At 38.1% G+C, this 13582-nt stretch overlaps 1 protein-coding gene across 2 annotated transcripts in view; it reads right to left on the reverse strand.

Annotated features, from left to right (window-relative positions):
- Positions 1–1518: 1518 nt before the first annotated feature.
- The window catches only part of CNTNAP5 (contactin associated protein family member 5), a 271512-nt gene continuing 259448 nt past the window's right edge, over positions 1519–13582 (reverse strand). For both annotated transcript variants that reach the window (XM_066553687.1, XM_066553688.1), the window contains 2 exons: positions 10630–10701; positions 1519–9633 (listed from right to left, as the gene is read on the reverse strand). In XM_066553687.1, the coding sequence (XP_066409784.1) occupies positions 9437–9633; positions 10630–10701 (269 nt within the window). In that variant the 3' untranslated portion in view covers positions 1519–9436. The remainder of the gene's footprint in view (positions 9634–10629; positions 10702–13582) is intronic.

Below are 13582 nucleotides of genomic sequence, written 5' to 3' on the forward strand. Positions count from 1 at the left end.
CTGAATAATATCTTTAACTCATTGTGTTCCTACTCAGAAAGAAAGAAGCATAATGCATTGAAAAAATACCAAAAAAAGCCTAAACCACCCCAAAATCATGGGGGAGACTAAAGCAGCCACTTAAAGTGTTAAAGAAAAAGAAAGCAGTTTTTCTCTCTCCACTCAGAAAAATGGAAGTCAATTAACATTGACATTTCCAGACTGTAAGCCATGGAAACTTAATTTTCAAGGTCTGGATTAAAAATAAATCTGTAAAGACTATACTGTCCTTACAAACCTTTGTAAGGTTACTGCTCCCACTATATTAGCTATGAAGAAAGTCTGAAAGATTTATGTAGTTCTGTCTTGCTTTTTTTTTTTTCTGAGTAAAGCAACTCAATGTAGAATTAATTGCTGCTTGAAGCTTTGTCTAAGAGAAGGGATCTCTAACCCCACCTCCTGCAGCACCAGGGACAAGGGGACACCAGGAGGGCTCTGTTGGGTAGGATGGCTTTGGTGCCTGTGTTCTGTGTTGTGGACTGCGGTGCCTGGCTAGGCTGGATCAGCCCCACGAGAAGGGCACTGTGCACCACTGCCTGTAGAACTCCAAAGCAGGCACTGCAAAGCTGTCCTGCCAGACAGCCCATCTCCAGGCAGGACTACAAACCTGTGTTAGCCCTGCCTTCTGGGTCACAGGCTGTCCAGAAATGAAAGGGAAAAACAAAACTCACGGAGAAATTCCTAAGATAAGGAGACCCACATCTCCTCTGATAATATGAAAATCTTTGGCTGACTGAAACACAGAGTATGTAAGTACCACAAGTTGATGGTGGAAATTGCAGCAGATCCAAGCATGTGAAATTCTTGAAAGAATGCTGCTCTCTGTAATTCCTAAGATGTGCTATTTTCTAAGTCAGTGTTTACTGGTTCTTGGTTGATAGTATCAAACACTGTGATTTTCAAGGGAGACTAAGAGATTCATGTGTTCAGCTTCCAAGGAAGGGGAAAAAATAATCAGACCAAACACCTAAAGCCAAGACAGAATCCTTGAGCCTGAGCCATGTCCCATTTATCCTGCCAGGGACACGAGTGAGGGCAGCAGGCTGTGAGTGTGATCCCTGTGCCAGCCAGCAGTGCACTGCTGTGTGAGGGGACCCGTGGAAGGACCAGAAGCTCTGGATGCTCCTGCATGGCAGGCTGGGAGGGAGGAGGTGTGTGCGCACACCTGTGAGCGCGGGCACAGAGCTGCAGAGCTGTGACCAGGCAGGTTTTCTAACCAGACTGTCTGCAATATCTGCACACATGACTTTTAGTCAGCCCACCAGCCCTAATGAGTTATGTCAGGAATGTGGGTGATGACCAGATTTCCTCTGACATTAACTTTTAGCCATAGCTGAAATCAATAAATCAATAGTATCATCCAGTGAGGTGCATTGGCTTGGAGTTAACATGTAAACACCTGAAAATTCATTTTCCCATAATTAGCACTTTTTAATGTTCATTCAGCTAGAAGATAAAATAAAAACACAAGAGGAGGCATTTGTCTTCGACACAAAATCATACAAAAAGTCTTTTTTTTATTAAATATACATTACTTACAGTTTAAGTCTTTCTTCTGTACAACAGTAACCATAGAAAACAAAAGAAGCTAAGGCTAAATTTTTTCAATCCCTTAATAGGGTATTAAGACATGTTACATTGTCTACAAAACTGACTTAGACTGAGGCAACGTCCTGTGGAATTCTCTTTAGAAAACCAGATAGTGAAAGGGGAATAATCTAAATGTCCATTTTACTTTTTACTGTAACTGAGAGACTCTTGCTTTACCCTTGGACAAACCATTAAAAAAAAGTCCTTTTTTTTTTGCTTTGTTAATAAAATGAACAGAGCACTAAGAGATTTATTTAATAAAATTTGAGTAGAACAAAGTAAAATGAATGATGAAGGGCTCATCTGTAGAAAGAACCAATTTTTTATTATTACAAATACTTAATCTCAGCTGCCATTTTGCTCTTTTTTTTTTTTTAAGGGTGCCTTTATCCATAAAATCCATAAAATCCTTCCAGTGTTAGTGTGCTGGCTCCTGAATTGGTTGACAAGACACCACCCACAGACCACCTTCCCAAACCACAAATTTTTAGAAACTCCTGGAGGTGACTAAAGCCATATCATGGGCTTTGTGGAGCTGAAGTTCATTGCCTTATCCCAAATTTTATCCATAGTTTTGCTAGAAAACAACACAATTTCAGTGAATGCAACTCGTTGACAGCAGTAAGGGATGACAAACATAAGGTCCTGACTTGGTTTCATGTATGTCAGCCCCGGTTTGCAGGAGATCATCAAAGCAAGAGCAATATGAGGCTAAATTCATCTGTGATGTTCTACATTGACCTAAACAGGCTTACAACCAGGTCTGAAGCTGTCTCTTGTTTCTTTCACAAAGGGGGTTTCAAAGCAGGTCAGGTACGACAATGCCAAGGTTCTCACTATCATTTAGATATACTGGTCTGTGTTACAGATTTCATTTGCAAAAATCACAGAGTAGAGATTTTTATGATGCCTGAATAAAAAAATGTATCTGTTTGCTCTCCTTAGCTCCTGAAACTTCAATTCCACTGTATTGTGAATGGAAAGTGAGGCTGTGAACTGGCTGTATCTAAGCTTTACCTAAGAAACAACTCTTCTTCTTTCTTGACAATATGGGTGCTGCATTGGCAGCAATGGCAAAACACATCAGGAAAGGATGTGCCTAAAGGACACAAGAAGGAGCTGTAAAGGGCATGCAAAAATGAGTAAATAATTTCCCATGCTGAACTAGTTCCAAATGGACTCTATTTAGGGCTGTGGGATTGAAATTTGTGAAGAGAGTTATGACTAGCATGTCAAAAAGTAAGCAGTGTTGCAATGTGAACAGCAGTCAGCAGCTTAGAAAAAAGCTGCCACAAGCATCCTAAACGAGGGAGTGGAAAGTCTCTAAGGAAACACCATTCTTTGGATCACCTGCTGTGCCTAACATTTGATCAAATGTTATGATTGTTTGAGGGAAACCATCCCCAATTCTCCTTTGGGCTACCTGGGAGAGTTCCAGCAATCTAACTGGGAAAATTCAGATCTGGTATCAGCCAGAGCTTTGAAATTCTCTCCCATGTTTGAAGCAAGTCTATGATACTTTACAGATCATCAGGACAACTAAGACTATGTTCTGGCAGACTAAGTAGCAGCAATTCATTCAATGGCAAGAAAACCTACCTACCACTGAAAAATACCCAAAAGCCTCATATCCACCTGATGGTTACCATGTGTGGCTTCAAACAGTGCATGTTTTCCTGAGCTTTTGCTTCCTTCACTGTCCCATCACAATGGTAGTTTGAAATGTTAATGTCCTCTTTTCCCCTTAGAGGTCACCACCTCTAGGTGACTACATTTCCTTGATGGAGTCTCCCTTCTGGTTGACCACCCAGCTGAACTTTTGGTTTCTGTGACTGCCAGGAAAAAAATCATAATCTAATTTGAATTTTGAAACAAGCTCCTCTGACTCCTAGCAACAATTTGATAGCTCCACATGTTAAAGAAAAAGGAGGGATGAAGAAAAGAGAGGTGAAGTAGATATGGAGTGACACTGTCAACACAAACTGTTGCCTTAATCCTTCATTAGCTCGGCTTGTAGACTCAGCACATTACAAACAACAAACAACGAGCTTACAAATTACAAGAGTTCACCAGAAAGTGTGCTTTTTTTTCCAATTTTTGTTATTGTCGTAGTAACTTAGTGCAAAAGATCACGAAAATAAGCACCAATACACTGAAATATTCAAACTCTCTATATGCATGTCTTGAAATAAACAGTCAAAGAAAAAAGCTACTTCAGACCCAAAAGAAGAATGTGTTTAGAAGTTCCATGTACAAAAGTAGCAGGGAGGAGGGGCCGCCCACACTGAAAGAGGACATGAAGAACTTTCCACTGGGAAAGAAAGTGCAGCAAACTGCAAAACCCAAGGGAACAAATCATGCTCTGAAGCTGTGATGGCAACCTGTGAAGAAAACCCCCAAAAACTTCAAGGGCATGGTGCAACTCTAACTGTAGTCAAGCAAGAGGCCTCCCACCAACCTCTAAAAATTCTGGATAAGGCCCTTGGTTTGGCAGGGGTGAAACTATATCACTTGGCTTGTTTGGCAAGTAGGCATTAAAAAACTGCATGAAAGTTTTGAAATAGCACTCACAAGGTCTCAGACTTTGCTCAAGTCCTTTATGAAGGGTTGCTTTCTGAAAAATAAAATAGAAAAAAAGTCCTTCGTGTCTGTGGAAAAAACAGCAGTGCAGAAGAATATTTAAAACTAGTCTTGTTAAGGGTAAACTTTGTGTAGGTGAGAGTGACAACAATGGCATGAGATGGACCACAAAGAGGTCAAGTTCTGCCTCCTCTACACTTGTTAATTTGAAGTGGAGCATGCATGTCAACTGCCTGGCTTCCTTACAGAAGGAAGGTCGATTCTGTTCTGAAGATGGGGTTTATTTTTTCAGGGATTCATCTCATTGAGAACTTAGGGTTCCTGGATGAGAACTTATTATAATTGGAAAAGCCAGCAAGTATCAGACATAGCTACTTGGGGTTAACAGATGCCAGGATATGACAGACAGGAGACTTGGATCCTTCCTGGAGCTGCAGAGATACCAGGTATCATCTCAAATGGCACCAGACATGTAGAAAGGCATCTGAGAGGGCTGAGTTAGCTTTAGATTCAGAAATGTGTGGATCTGGCTTCATGCATGCTATCTGCCAAAGCTCCCATGTGAGGCAAAAAATGGATGTTGGACCTAGAACAGACTGAAAGGAGAATTATCCACCTCCCCACAGATTACTGATTAGATTGTCACCAGCTCAAAGCGGTATTTTGAAACTCAATTTTCATGTATTTGCCTACAAAGAGATGCATACATTTACTAGACAGAGATGTTTAGAGCAATTTTTAGAGTAATTTAGATGCAAGGTGTCCTTCCTTGACCCCAGCTGTCACCTCAGTACAAAAAAAAAAAGTCACTTGTAATACCTGTGGAGATGTGTCTACTTGATCTTCAAAACTATTGTAAAATTTGGACTCATCGGCAAATTCTGCTAGAAGTAACTTCTCTATTGCCAGGAGACTACCCTGTCTCTATAATGAATGGAGAGAAAAAGGCATCTCTAGTGATTCATTTAATCTTACAGGATGTTTGAGACATTTGCTCTGTCCTCACCAACCACAGGGCTGGACAAGACTGGATGACAATTGTGGAACAGGCAGTTGGTAAAATCAAATGCAAAATGAAACAAACACAAAAGACAAAAGCAATATCCAAGTGCTTCATAGGTCTTGGACTCAATCTTATCGTCAGCAAAATCAATACTGACTTCATTAGGAAAAGATTCATAACCCCTCACCATACTGAAACAATATGATATATTGATTGCTCCTCACTCAAAATGTGAAATATGTGATAAGCTAAATGCTAATATAGACAAAGATCTCATTAAAATAAGGGTTTGGATTACACTGTAAAAATTGAGCAATTGATAAATAGGATGAGTAAAGTCTAGCTAGATCAGGTTAAAATAAAGCCGAGAGAAACCATCTTATTTTTGTAATCTGGTTGTAGTTTTAACTTAAATATCAGGGGCATCTCATGACTGAACACACTCTGATAACCACACAGCTCTATATGTGTCATTTTTACAGTCCCGAGTGGGAATTCTGGCTTAGCCCATATGAGTTAAAAGTATGTCTTTTATTTGGCTTTTTCACTGCAGACATAATCTAAGTGTGGAGCCATGGCAAGAACAAGAATAAATAAAAACAGTGTACATTTTAAAAATTGACCCAAAACACTCACACTGTCTTGTCTCTAGTTAGTGAATATGGACAGATGAAATACTAACTGCCAAGTACATAGGTAACTTACTTAGAACCAAAGTTTTATTTCTGAAAGAGAAATGGGACTCTATTTTCAAAGGTATTTAAATGTCTTGTAGTATATTAGAACATTCCACAGCAAGGCAGACACAGAACTTAATTTGAGTTAAATGTTCATTTTGTTTAGTCACTTAAGCATTGATCCACATCCTCAAGAGACTAAATTCCTTGTAAAGCCTGTCCTTCCCCCAGGTGGCTGCCAAGCTAGTTGGAGTTAGCTTTCTGACATCCAGCCTTCCTCTGTTTTCTATTCCCAGGCACTGGCATTCACTGAGAGTCCTTCTGCATGACTAAATATCTTTATAAGCATGGCTATAATTGGTCAAGTCTTTTCTGGAAAACAAGAATTTGCACTGCTGAAATCCATATCTAAAATACTTCATAATTTCACAGCTTGCCTAACAATAATAATTTTCATAGGTTATGTATCATATCACCAAGAGAAAAAAAAAAAAAACAACAACCAGACAGTATCCTTCAACCAGTCCCTTACTTTAATTATGAAACTTATCTTGGGGAAGGAAGAAAACCCAAACTGCCTCCAAACAACTCTTTGACAGTCTCAGGTTTTCCACTGAAATAAAATCTGAAAATTTATGTATAAAAAGTATTATCCTCTGGCTTTACTTAAAAATATTATCTAGAATGACTGATAAAAGGAAAAGGGAATACACCCCATTTAAAAAGAAACATTAACAAAAATAGCAGAAATGGCTTTAAATAGATGAGAAAAAAGTTCTAATTTGAACTAAGGAAAATTAATTTTAGTTCTAGTAAATTTTTTAAAAACTGTATTTCTTTTATTAAAAAAAATTAATTGGTTTTAACTGATATTGAAGGAAATTCAATGATGTCCTCACTAAAGAAAGCGTTAGAACAAACCAAAAAACAAAAAGGAGTATATATTTAAAGTACTTAATTTAGTATATTTTAGCTATCTTTAATTAGAATAATTTGACATCCTGATTTAGAAGTCCATACAAATGTGTTCATTTGTTCAGCCTTGTAGCATAAAAATCTTCTCATCTCAGTACATCCACAGGTATAAATTAATATCTTTGTACACTAATACATACATTCATATGAAGTTCTTTTTTTTTATAGATGCACCCCAACCTAGCTAAATTTTCAGAGTTTTATCTGCCTATTCCATTCTTCATGTAGCCAATTAAGCACATTAGCACATCAGAGATGTCTCATACAGAGGCCATTTCAGAAAAGATGACTCAAACACAGGCAGAGGCGCCCATGAACTCTCCTATTCTTCCCTTCTGCCATGCCAAACAAAGCAGCTTGATCTGCAGGAAGCAAAGGAAAAGAGAATTGCTTTGCCGGGATTTTGCCGCCAAAGACAAAGCAACATAAAGAGAACCCAGCTACTCAATCCATCATTCCAATACTCATCACACAGAAATGCTGTCAAATAATTGTGTCAGCCAGTGTGTGGCAAAATGTCTGCAGCTGACCATGGCTGAGGAAGAATGGCACCAGACTGGTTTCAATAGAGACAGCTTTATAAAATTGCTCAGGGAAGAGATTTGGTTATAGGGCTGGCCTCATATTCCTCTTCACATAAGAATGATGTTACTCCTAGACTGCTTTCTCTTCCCTGAATGCTCCAAAAGAAGTGGTAAAGAATCACCACATCCAAACAGTCATTTATTTATTTATAAATAAATAAATGTCTGCTCTCTCCTCTCATTAAAAAAAAACTCAAAAAACTTCAATAAACACCTTTGTACCTTTCCAATGGACTGCCTAGAAAAACAGCACCTGTTGCAAGTGTAAGCTCATCTCTTGTTTGCTGTGGGCTACCCACCTCATACTGCGATTCCTTTATTTTTAATCTATGTAAAAATGACCACTGGGTGAAAACCCCAGGATGACTGCACAGGGTGTAGGGCAAAGAAGAGATTTAGCTGTACAATCAATTGTCACTAGAATTAAATCAAGAGTATTGCAATGAATAAGATTTTTCTTCCCCTTAACTTTAGGCTTAATTCTATCACCAGCAAATTCTACATCCTCTTTAGAAGCCCTGCAAAGGCAGATGTCACACAGACACAACAGTGTTCAAAACCTCACTGGCTGGGACTCCTTCATTTCTTACCCTTAGGATATTTGTGATTGAAAAGGAGGTTTTTCATCCTCACACTGCAACCATGCAGCACAAGTAAAATGGGCAGAACTTGATTCTTCAGTAGTGCTCCCAATCAGGAAAGGACAAAAGACTTTTAAAAAAAGCATGAAGATTAATTTGAAGTAGAGCATTTGTGATCTTTTTGTTTCCCTAATGTTCTTCCTTGTAAAGAAGGTTTATCAAATATTCATCTTTTTAGACATAACCTCAAACCTCTCTCTATTTAGTTTTGGAGAAGTTATTCCAATTTCTACAAACAAAAAATACCACTCAATCTTTCATGCAGTTTTGGGAGGTTTTTTTAACTAGTAGGATTTTTTTTTCTCTTTTTTTTAGAAGAGCTGGCAGAAGGTGTGAGTCATGTTTAAGATTAAACTATTTTGGTTTTTTTTCTCATCTATGTTCTTTTTTTTTTCCACAGGGGCAACAGCGTTTAACCTCAGTGTGTGATAATCCTCCATGTGGCATGAACAGGCATATGCTGCATTTCTAAAATTTCAGACAAATATAGAGCACCTAAGTCCTAGCAGCTTCCTAAACCCCTTGGAGATTCAAGCTACTATTTTCCATGCTTCAGCTAGGGTTATACTAGTGTATGCTGGGTCTACGTAGCCAGCCTTATGAGATGGAGGTGAAAGAGGTGCATGGGAATGATATTTATTGTTGATACATATATTGTTGGAAAAGTATTGAGAAGCCTAAAAGTTACAGTAAAAGGACAGGAGGTTGGGGGAAGGAGCTTAATGAGGACAGTTTTATTTTCCTTTATGTCATACCAGCTTTTCAACTGGTACAAATTAATTTAACACCATTTAAATCAATAGACAATATATCAATTAACAACATTTGAGAATTTGGCTGGTTCTTTATGATTGTTGTAAATGAGCCCATGAAATAAATCAGCTGTTTTGATCTCATTCTTTCCCTCTATCCTGTCCCAGTATCTGCAGAGCTATGTGTTCAACTACTTTACCTGTACTTTACATAGTCCAGCTCTAGTGTAAAAGCAATGACTTAAATGGCCCCAGAGAAAAAAAATAACAACAAATAAATGTAGGGGCTTTGAAACATCCAAGAACTGACAGCAGAAACCAGGTGTGCATGTGGATCTTATTTTGTGTAGGATGGGGTAACAGGTCTCTTGAGCTGCAGAAGTAAACTGTGATTGCCAGGCTCTTGTGCAGAGAATGAGGCACTGTGATTGTTCTCAGTGTTTCCTGTGCAGGGCGGTCTTTTCCAAATGAAAAAGAAGCTAGCAAAAAATGAGTATTAAAAAAGAAAAAAAATTCAAAAAGCAAAAAGGAAGGGAGAAAGGAATAAAGAAAGGGAGGATAGGGGAGGAAGAGTAAGAAGAAGTTGCATTGTCCATCAGATAAAATATTCCCGTTTGCACTCGCTCACTGTGTTTTGCAAGTCAATGTCAGCTTTAAAGGAGCTCTCAAGGTTTTCTGGGTATTCCTTCTCCTTTTTCTGGCTATTTCGATGTGCTTGTTTGTGTTGATAGAGGAATCTGCTCATGATGGCAATGATGCAAAAGATGATGAATATCACAACTGCTATTACACCTGTGAAGGGGTAAAAAAGGAAGGATAGAAAGAGTGAAAACCGAAACAAAAGGCTCAGTTACCTCCAAAATAGGTTTACCCATGCACAGCAGCTAGTTGGTGTGATAGATCAGTTCATCTCAGTCTATACACAACCATATGCCTCTATCAAATCCTCCCTGGTAGTTTTTCTTTCTATTTTGTCACCTGAAGAACTCTATAAATAGAGCATGTATTGATATAATTGACCTAATTTCTGTAAAATTATGCTTTCACTGGAAATAAAGTTAGTTCAGTGTGTTTGCTTTTAAAACACTAGATCTGCTCATACAAATTTCTGCTCGGTCGTATTTTCTTCTGTGCTATCTCTGGGAACCTTGCACAAGCCTTGTACATTTTGGTTTATAGTTCTAGATATTATCAAAGGCAGCTCACTACAGGGCATACTATAAAATAAACAGAGATAAATTGTCTTCTAGACCATTATAGGAAAATTAAAACCACACATGAAATTATGAGGACAATGTTCCCCAGTATATAAATACTACCATATGATGACCTGGTGAGTTCCACTACACCACCAGATTACAAAGAGAGAGCTCAGAAAATACGAGATATGTGAATACTCTGCCAAGTATTCACCAGGGTGGTGTGTAAAAAAATGGTGACAGCTGGGTCTTAGAACACAGACTCACATGGAACCAGAGAACACCTGGAACCTCTGGAGGTCATCTTGTCCAGATCCCCTGCTCAAGCAGGCAGGCAGACAGAGTTCAGTTGTATTTTAGAAGACTCGGGTTCCTGATGATCCATGTGTGACCACAATAATCCATAATGCAGCTGCCTACTTAGGTAGCTTGACACAGATACATGCTAATAAACAGAGCAGATACTAGACCTGCTTTAGATTACAAAAAACGTCTTGCACTATTTTTCATGGAGCCCAGATTTAAAGTCTCCTAGATTTTTGCCTTGACAGAATTATGTTTTGACTGTAGTCTTTAAAAATGAACTTACCTCCAATCACAGCTGAATCACTTCTGACTGCATTGGTGAGAGGTTCTCTTTCATCTGTCTTCCCAAAAGGATCTGCAGTTGGTTAAACAAAAGAGAACTTATTTTCTGTATCAACTGTTCATTTTCCCTGTGGCTTAGACAGAAGTGTCCTCTTACTCTCATGAATTCTACCTGTTTTCAGAAGGTGTAATTTGGGGGATTGGGGAACTGAACCAGAAGGGTCTGAAAAATAAAGTGAGTTTGCAGAACAATTTTCTTCTACACCTTCAGGAGCAAATTCTATTAAGGGTATATGTAAAAGGAAACAGAAAGTTTCACACTAAGAGCTGAAAGTGTTGTTTCAGTTCATCAGAAGAATCAGAGAGACATTTTAACTAAACAGCCTATTGGGAGCTTTTCTCAGTCAGGGATGTATTATTATCTTTTTTATTGTTACCTAAGGAATGATACCAGAAAGAAGCCAAAAGAAAGGGATGCTGGGCAGATGTAGAGCTGACCTATCTTGTAGATGAGATATACAACTTGAATTCAATCCCACAAAGAGAAGCAGTCTCTGCTTGGGACATCTCATCTACTACATTTGTGGGACTGGAATGGGAATAAAAATATACTTTTACACACAAATATAGAATTAATCACAGAAAAGGTTAGACTGGGAAGGAACTCTGGGGTTATTTAGCCTCATCTCAGGCCTCTGATCATAAGCTCAAACACGGCTAAATTCAAAATTAGATCACAGTTGGTAATAATTTTGTACATCATCAGTAGATTAATCTCATTTTATTTTTCAGTATACATGAGTTATATAAATCAAAACTAGAAATTTAAGGCTTTTTTTAAAATTTAGTCAAAGATGAGAACAACTTAGAATTATTTTATACCCTAAGATGGCTGTCAAAAATTGATAGTATGACTCACTTCTTTTCGCAAACTAGAAGAGGAGGGCATTCATTATTTCAGATTGAAGATAAGTTAAGTTTCTGGATAATGGAAGTTTGGTGAGATATTTTTTACCTCATCCCACAGCTGAAGCCAGTGAATTCAGTGACAATTAAAAATTTACATCTGTTCTGCAACAGTTCTCCTGTACTAGAGAAAAAAATCACAACTGCTTCCAGTGCATGGCACTAGTAAAAAAAAAATAAAAAATTATTAACTATGTATGAAAAAGTATGAAAAAAATTTATTAAAAATTATATAAGATGTTATTTGTGCCTAAAATATTATTTAAGATTTGATACCTAATGCAATCAGTACTCCACTATTTTTGGTTACTGGAATTTAAGCACTGAGAAGAAAACAGAAAAAATGTTGAAGAGCAGTTTCAGAATGGAGGACAACAGCCACAAGCCCCAGGAATTACATTTTGCCTGAGAAATAAAATCAGGATACAAGGAGAGGATGGCTTGTTACAGTGCAGCAGATGGCCTGTAACAGCAGAGCCATCTCCACTGGGACCACAATACACTCTGAAGCCAAGGAATAGCAACACTGGGTCTCATCTAAGACCTTAACAGGACATCCTCCTCCCTTTAGATTAAACTGATGGCATTACAGCTTGATCCACTGAGGTTGGAAGCCCTGCTGAGGTCACAAAGCTCCCTAGAAATCATCTAGTCCAAACCCCTACTCATATCCATGTCTATTAGGCCAAGATTTTCAGAGCTGTATCCATTTGGGTTTTTAATATATCCAAGGATGAAGGTTTTACAACCTCTCTGGGCTCACACCACTCTTCTTACCAAGTCTGTATCCTGAGGGATTCTCCAAGCAGGTCCATGAGAAGGTCAAAGCTTGCAGTCATGCATTTCTGCCTTTTTTTCTGCCTTCCTCTGAGGATCCTCAGCTTCACCATCTCATAGTTGCTACAGCCAAGGCTGTCCTGGCATATCCCTAGCCAGTCAGAGCTTGTTTGGAAATATCAGGTTCAGCACAATTAGCACAGTGAGACAGAGCTTCACTGTTTAAGGTGCCTTTCAGAAGCAAATCTTTTCTGTGTAGTTCCAGACTTAATGAAAGTATCTGACATTTTTTTAACTTTAAATTCTTGAAGAGCTGCTCTCACGGGACAGGCAGCTCAAGACTCCACCATTCACACACCTGAATCTCCTCTGTAATTTTTACAGCAGTTTAATATTAAGAAAAAATACCATAGGAAAAGTCTATTATCTCTATACCATCAATACAGAGTTCAAAATAACAAGATCTTTACATGTGCCTCAGTGAGGAAGAAGGTGATCTGCAGATCTTTGTTAAAGATCAAAAACCACAGTAAGCACCCTCTCATTTTGTGCTTCCTCATCAGAAGAAGTGTGTTCAGATAACTGTGTGAATGGATTTTATTCCATATCTGTCTGCGAGGAAACTTTTTTGAACACAAGTATTCCTTTCTGAAGGAAACAGCTTCAATTGTTTCAAGTTACAAATATAGAAGGCTTTTTTCACACACTTTAAGAGTTTTCCTAGTGGGCTTTTTTGTTGTATCTGCACATTAGAATATCGACATAGACATGTACAGCCTCCTTTGAAGTTCTATTTTTCTTCTCAGACATTCAATAATGAGAAATTGGAAATGATGAATTGAGATATGAGCACTAAATTTGAAAGTTAATCCTTGACTCTGTTTTCTTTTTATTTCTTAAAATGTGTCCTTTGCATGTAAAAATGTGATGTTCAAGTACATCTATAGAAATTATAATTTGCTACAAATTGGAATTTTTTTTAAACAAGAATCAACCACCCATTGCTTTTACTTTAGCATATAAAGACATGAAGTCTTCAGAGCTCACTTGTTCTAAAGCTCTTATTCAGGCTTTAATCAAATCCAGTGTGAATCGTGAGACTGGAATGTCAGATAATTCATCACATTGAGAGGAAATCATATTTTAGAGCACAGAGTGCCAAGAAAGGCATAAGTTTTTATAACAATTCTGCATTTCTGATGCAACAGTGC

This window comes from Molothrus aeneus, chromosome 7 (genome assembly GCF_037042795.1).
Source record: "Molothrus aeneus isolate 106 chromosome 7, BPBGC_Maene_1.0, whole genome shotgun sequence".
In the NCBI taxonomy this organism is placed as follows: domain Eukaryota; kingdom Metazoa; phylum Chordata; class Aves; order Passeriformes; family Icteridae; genus Molothrus; species Molothrus aeneus.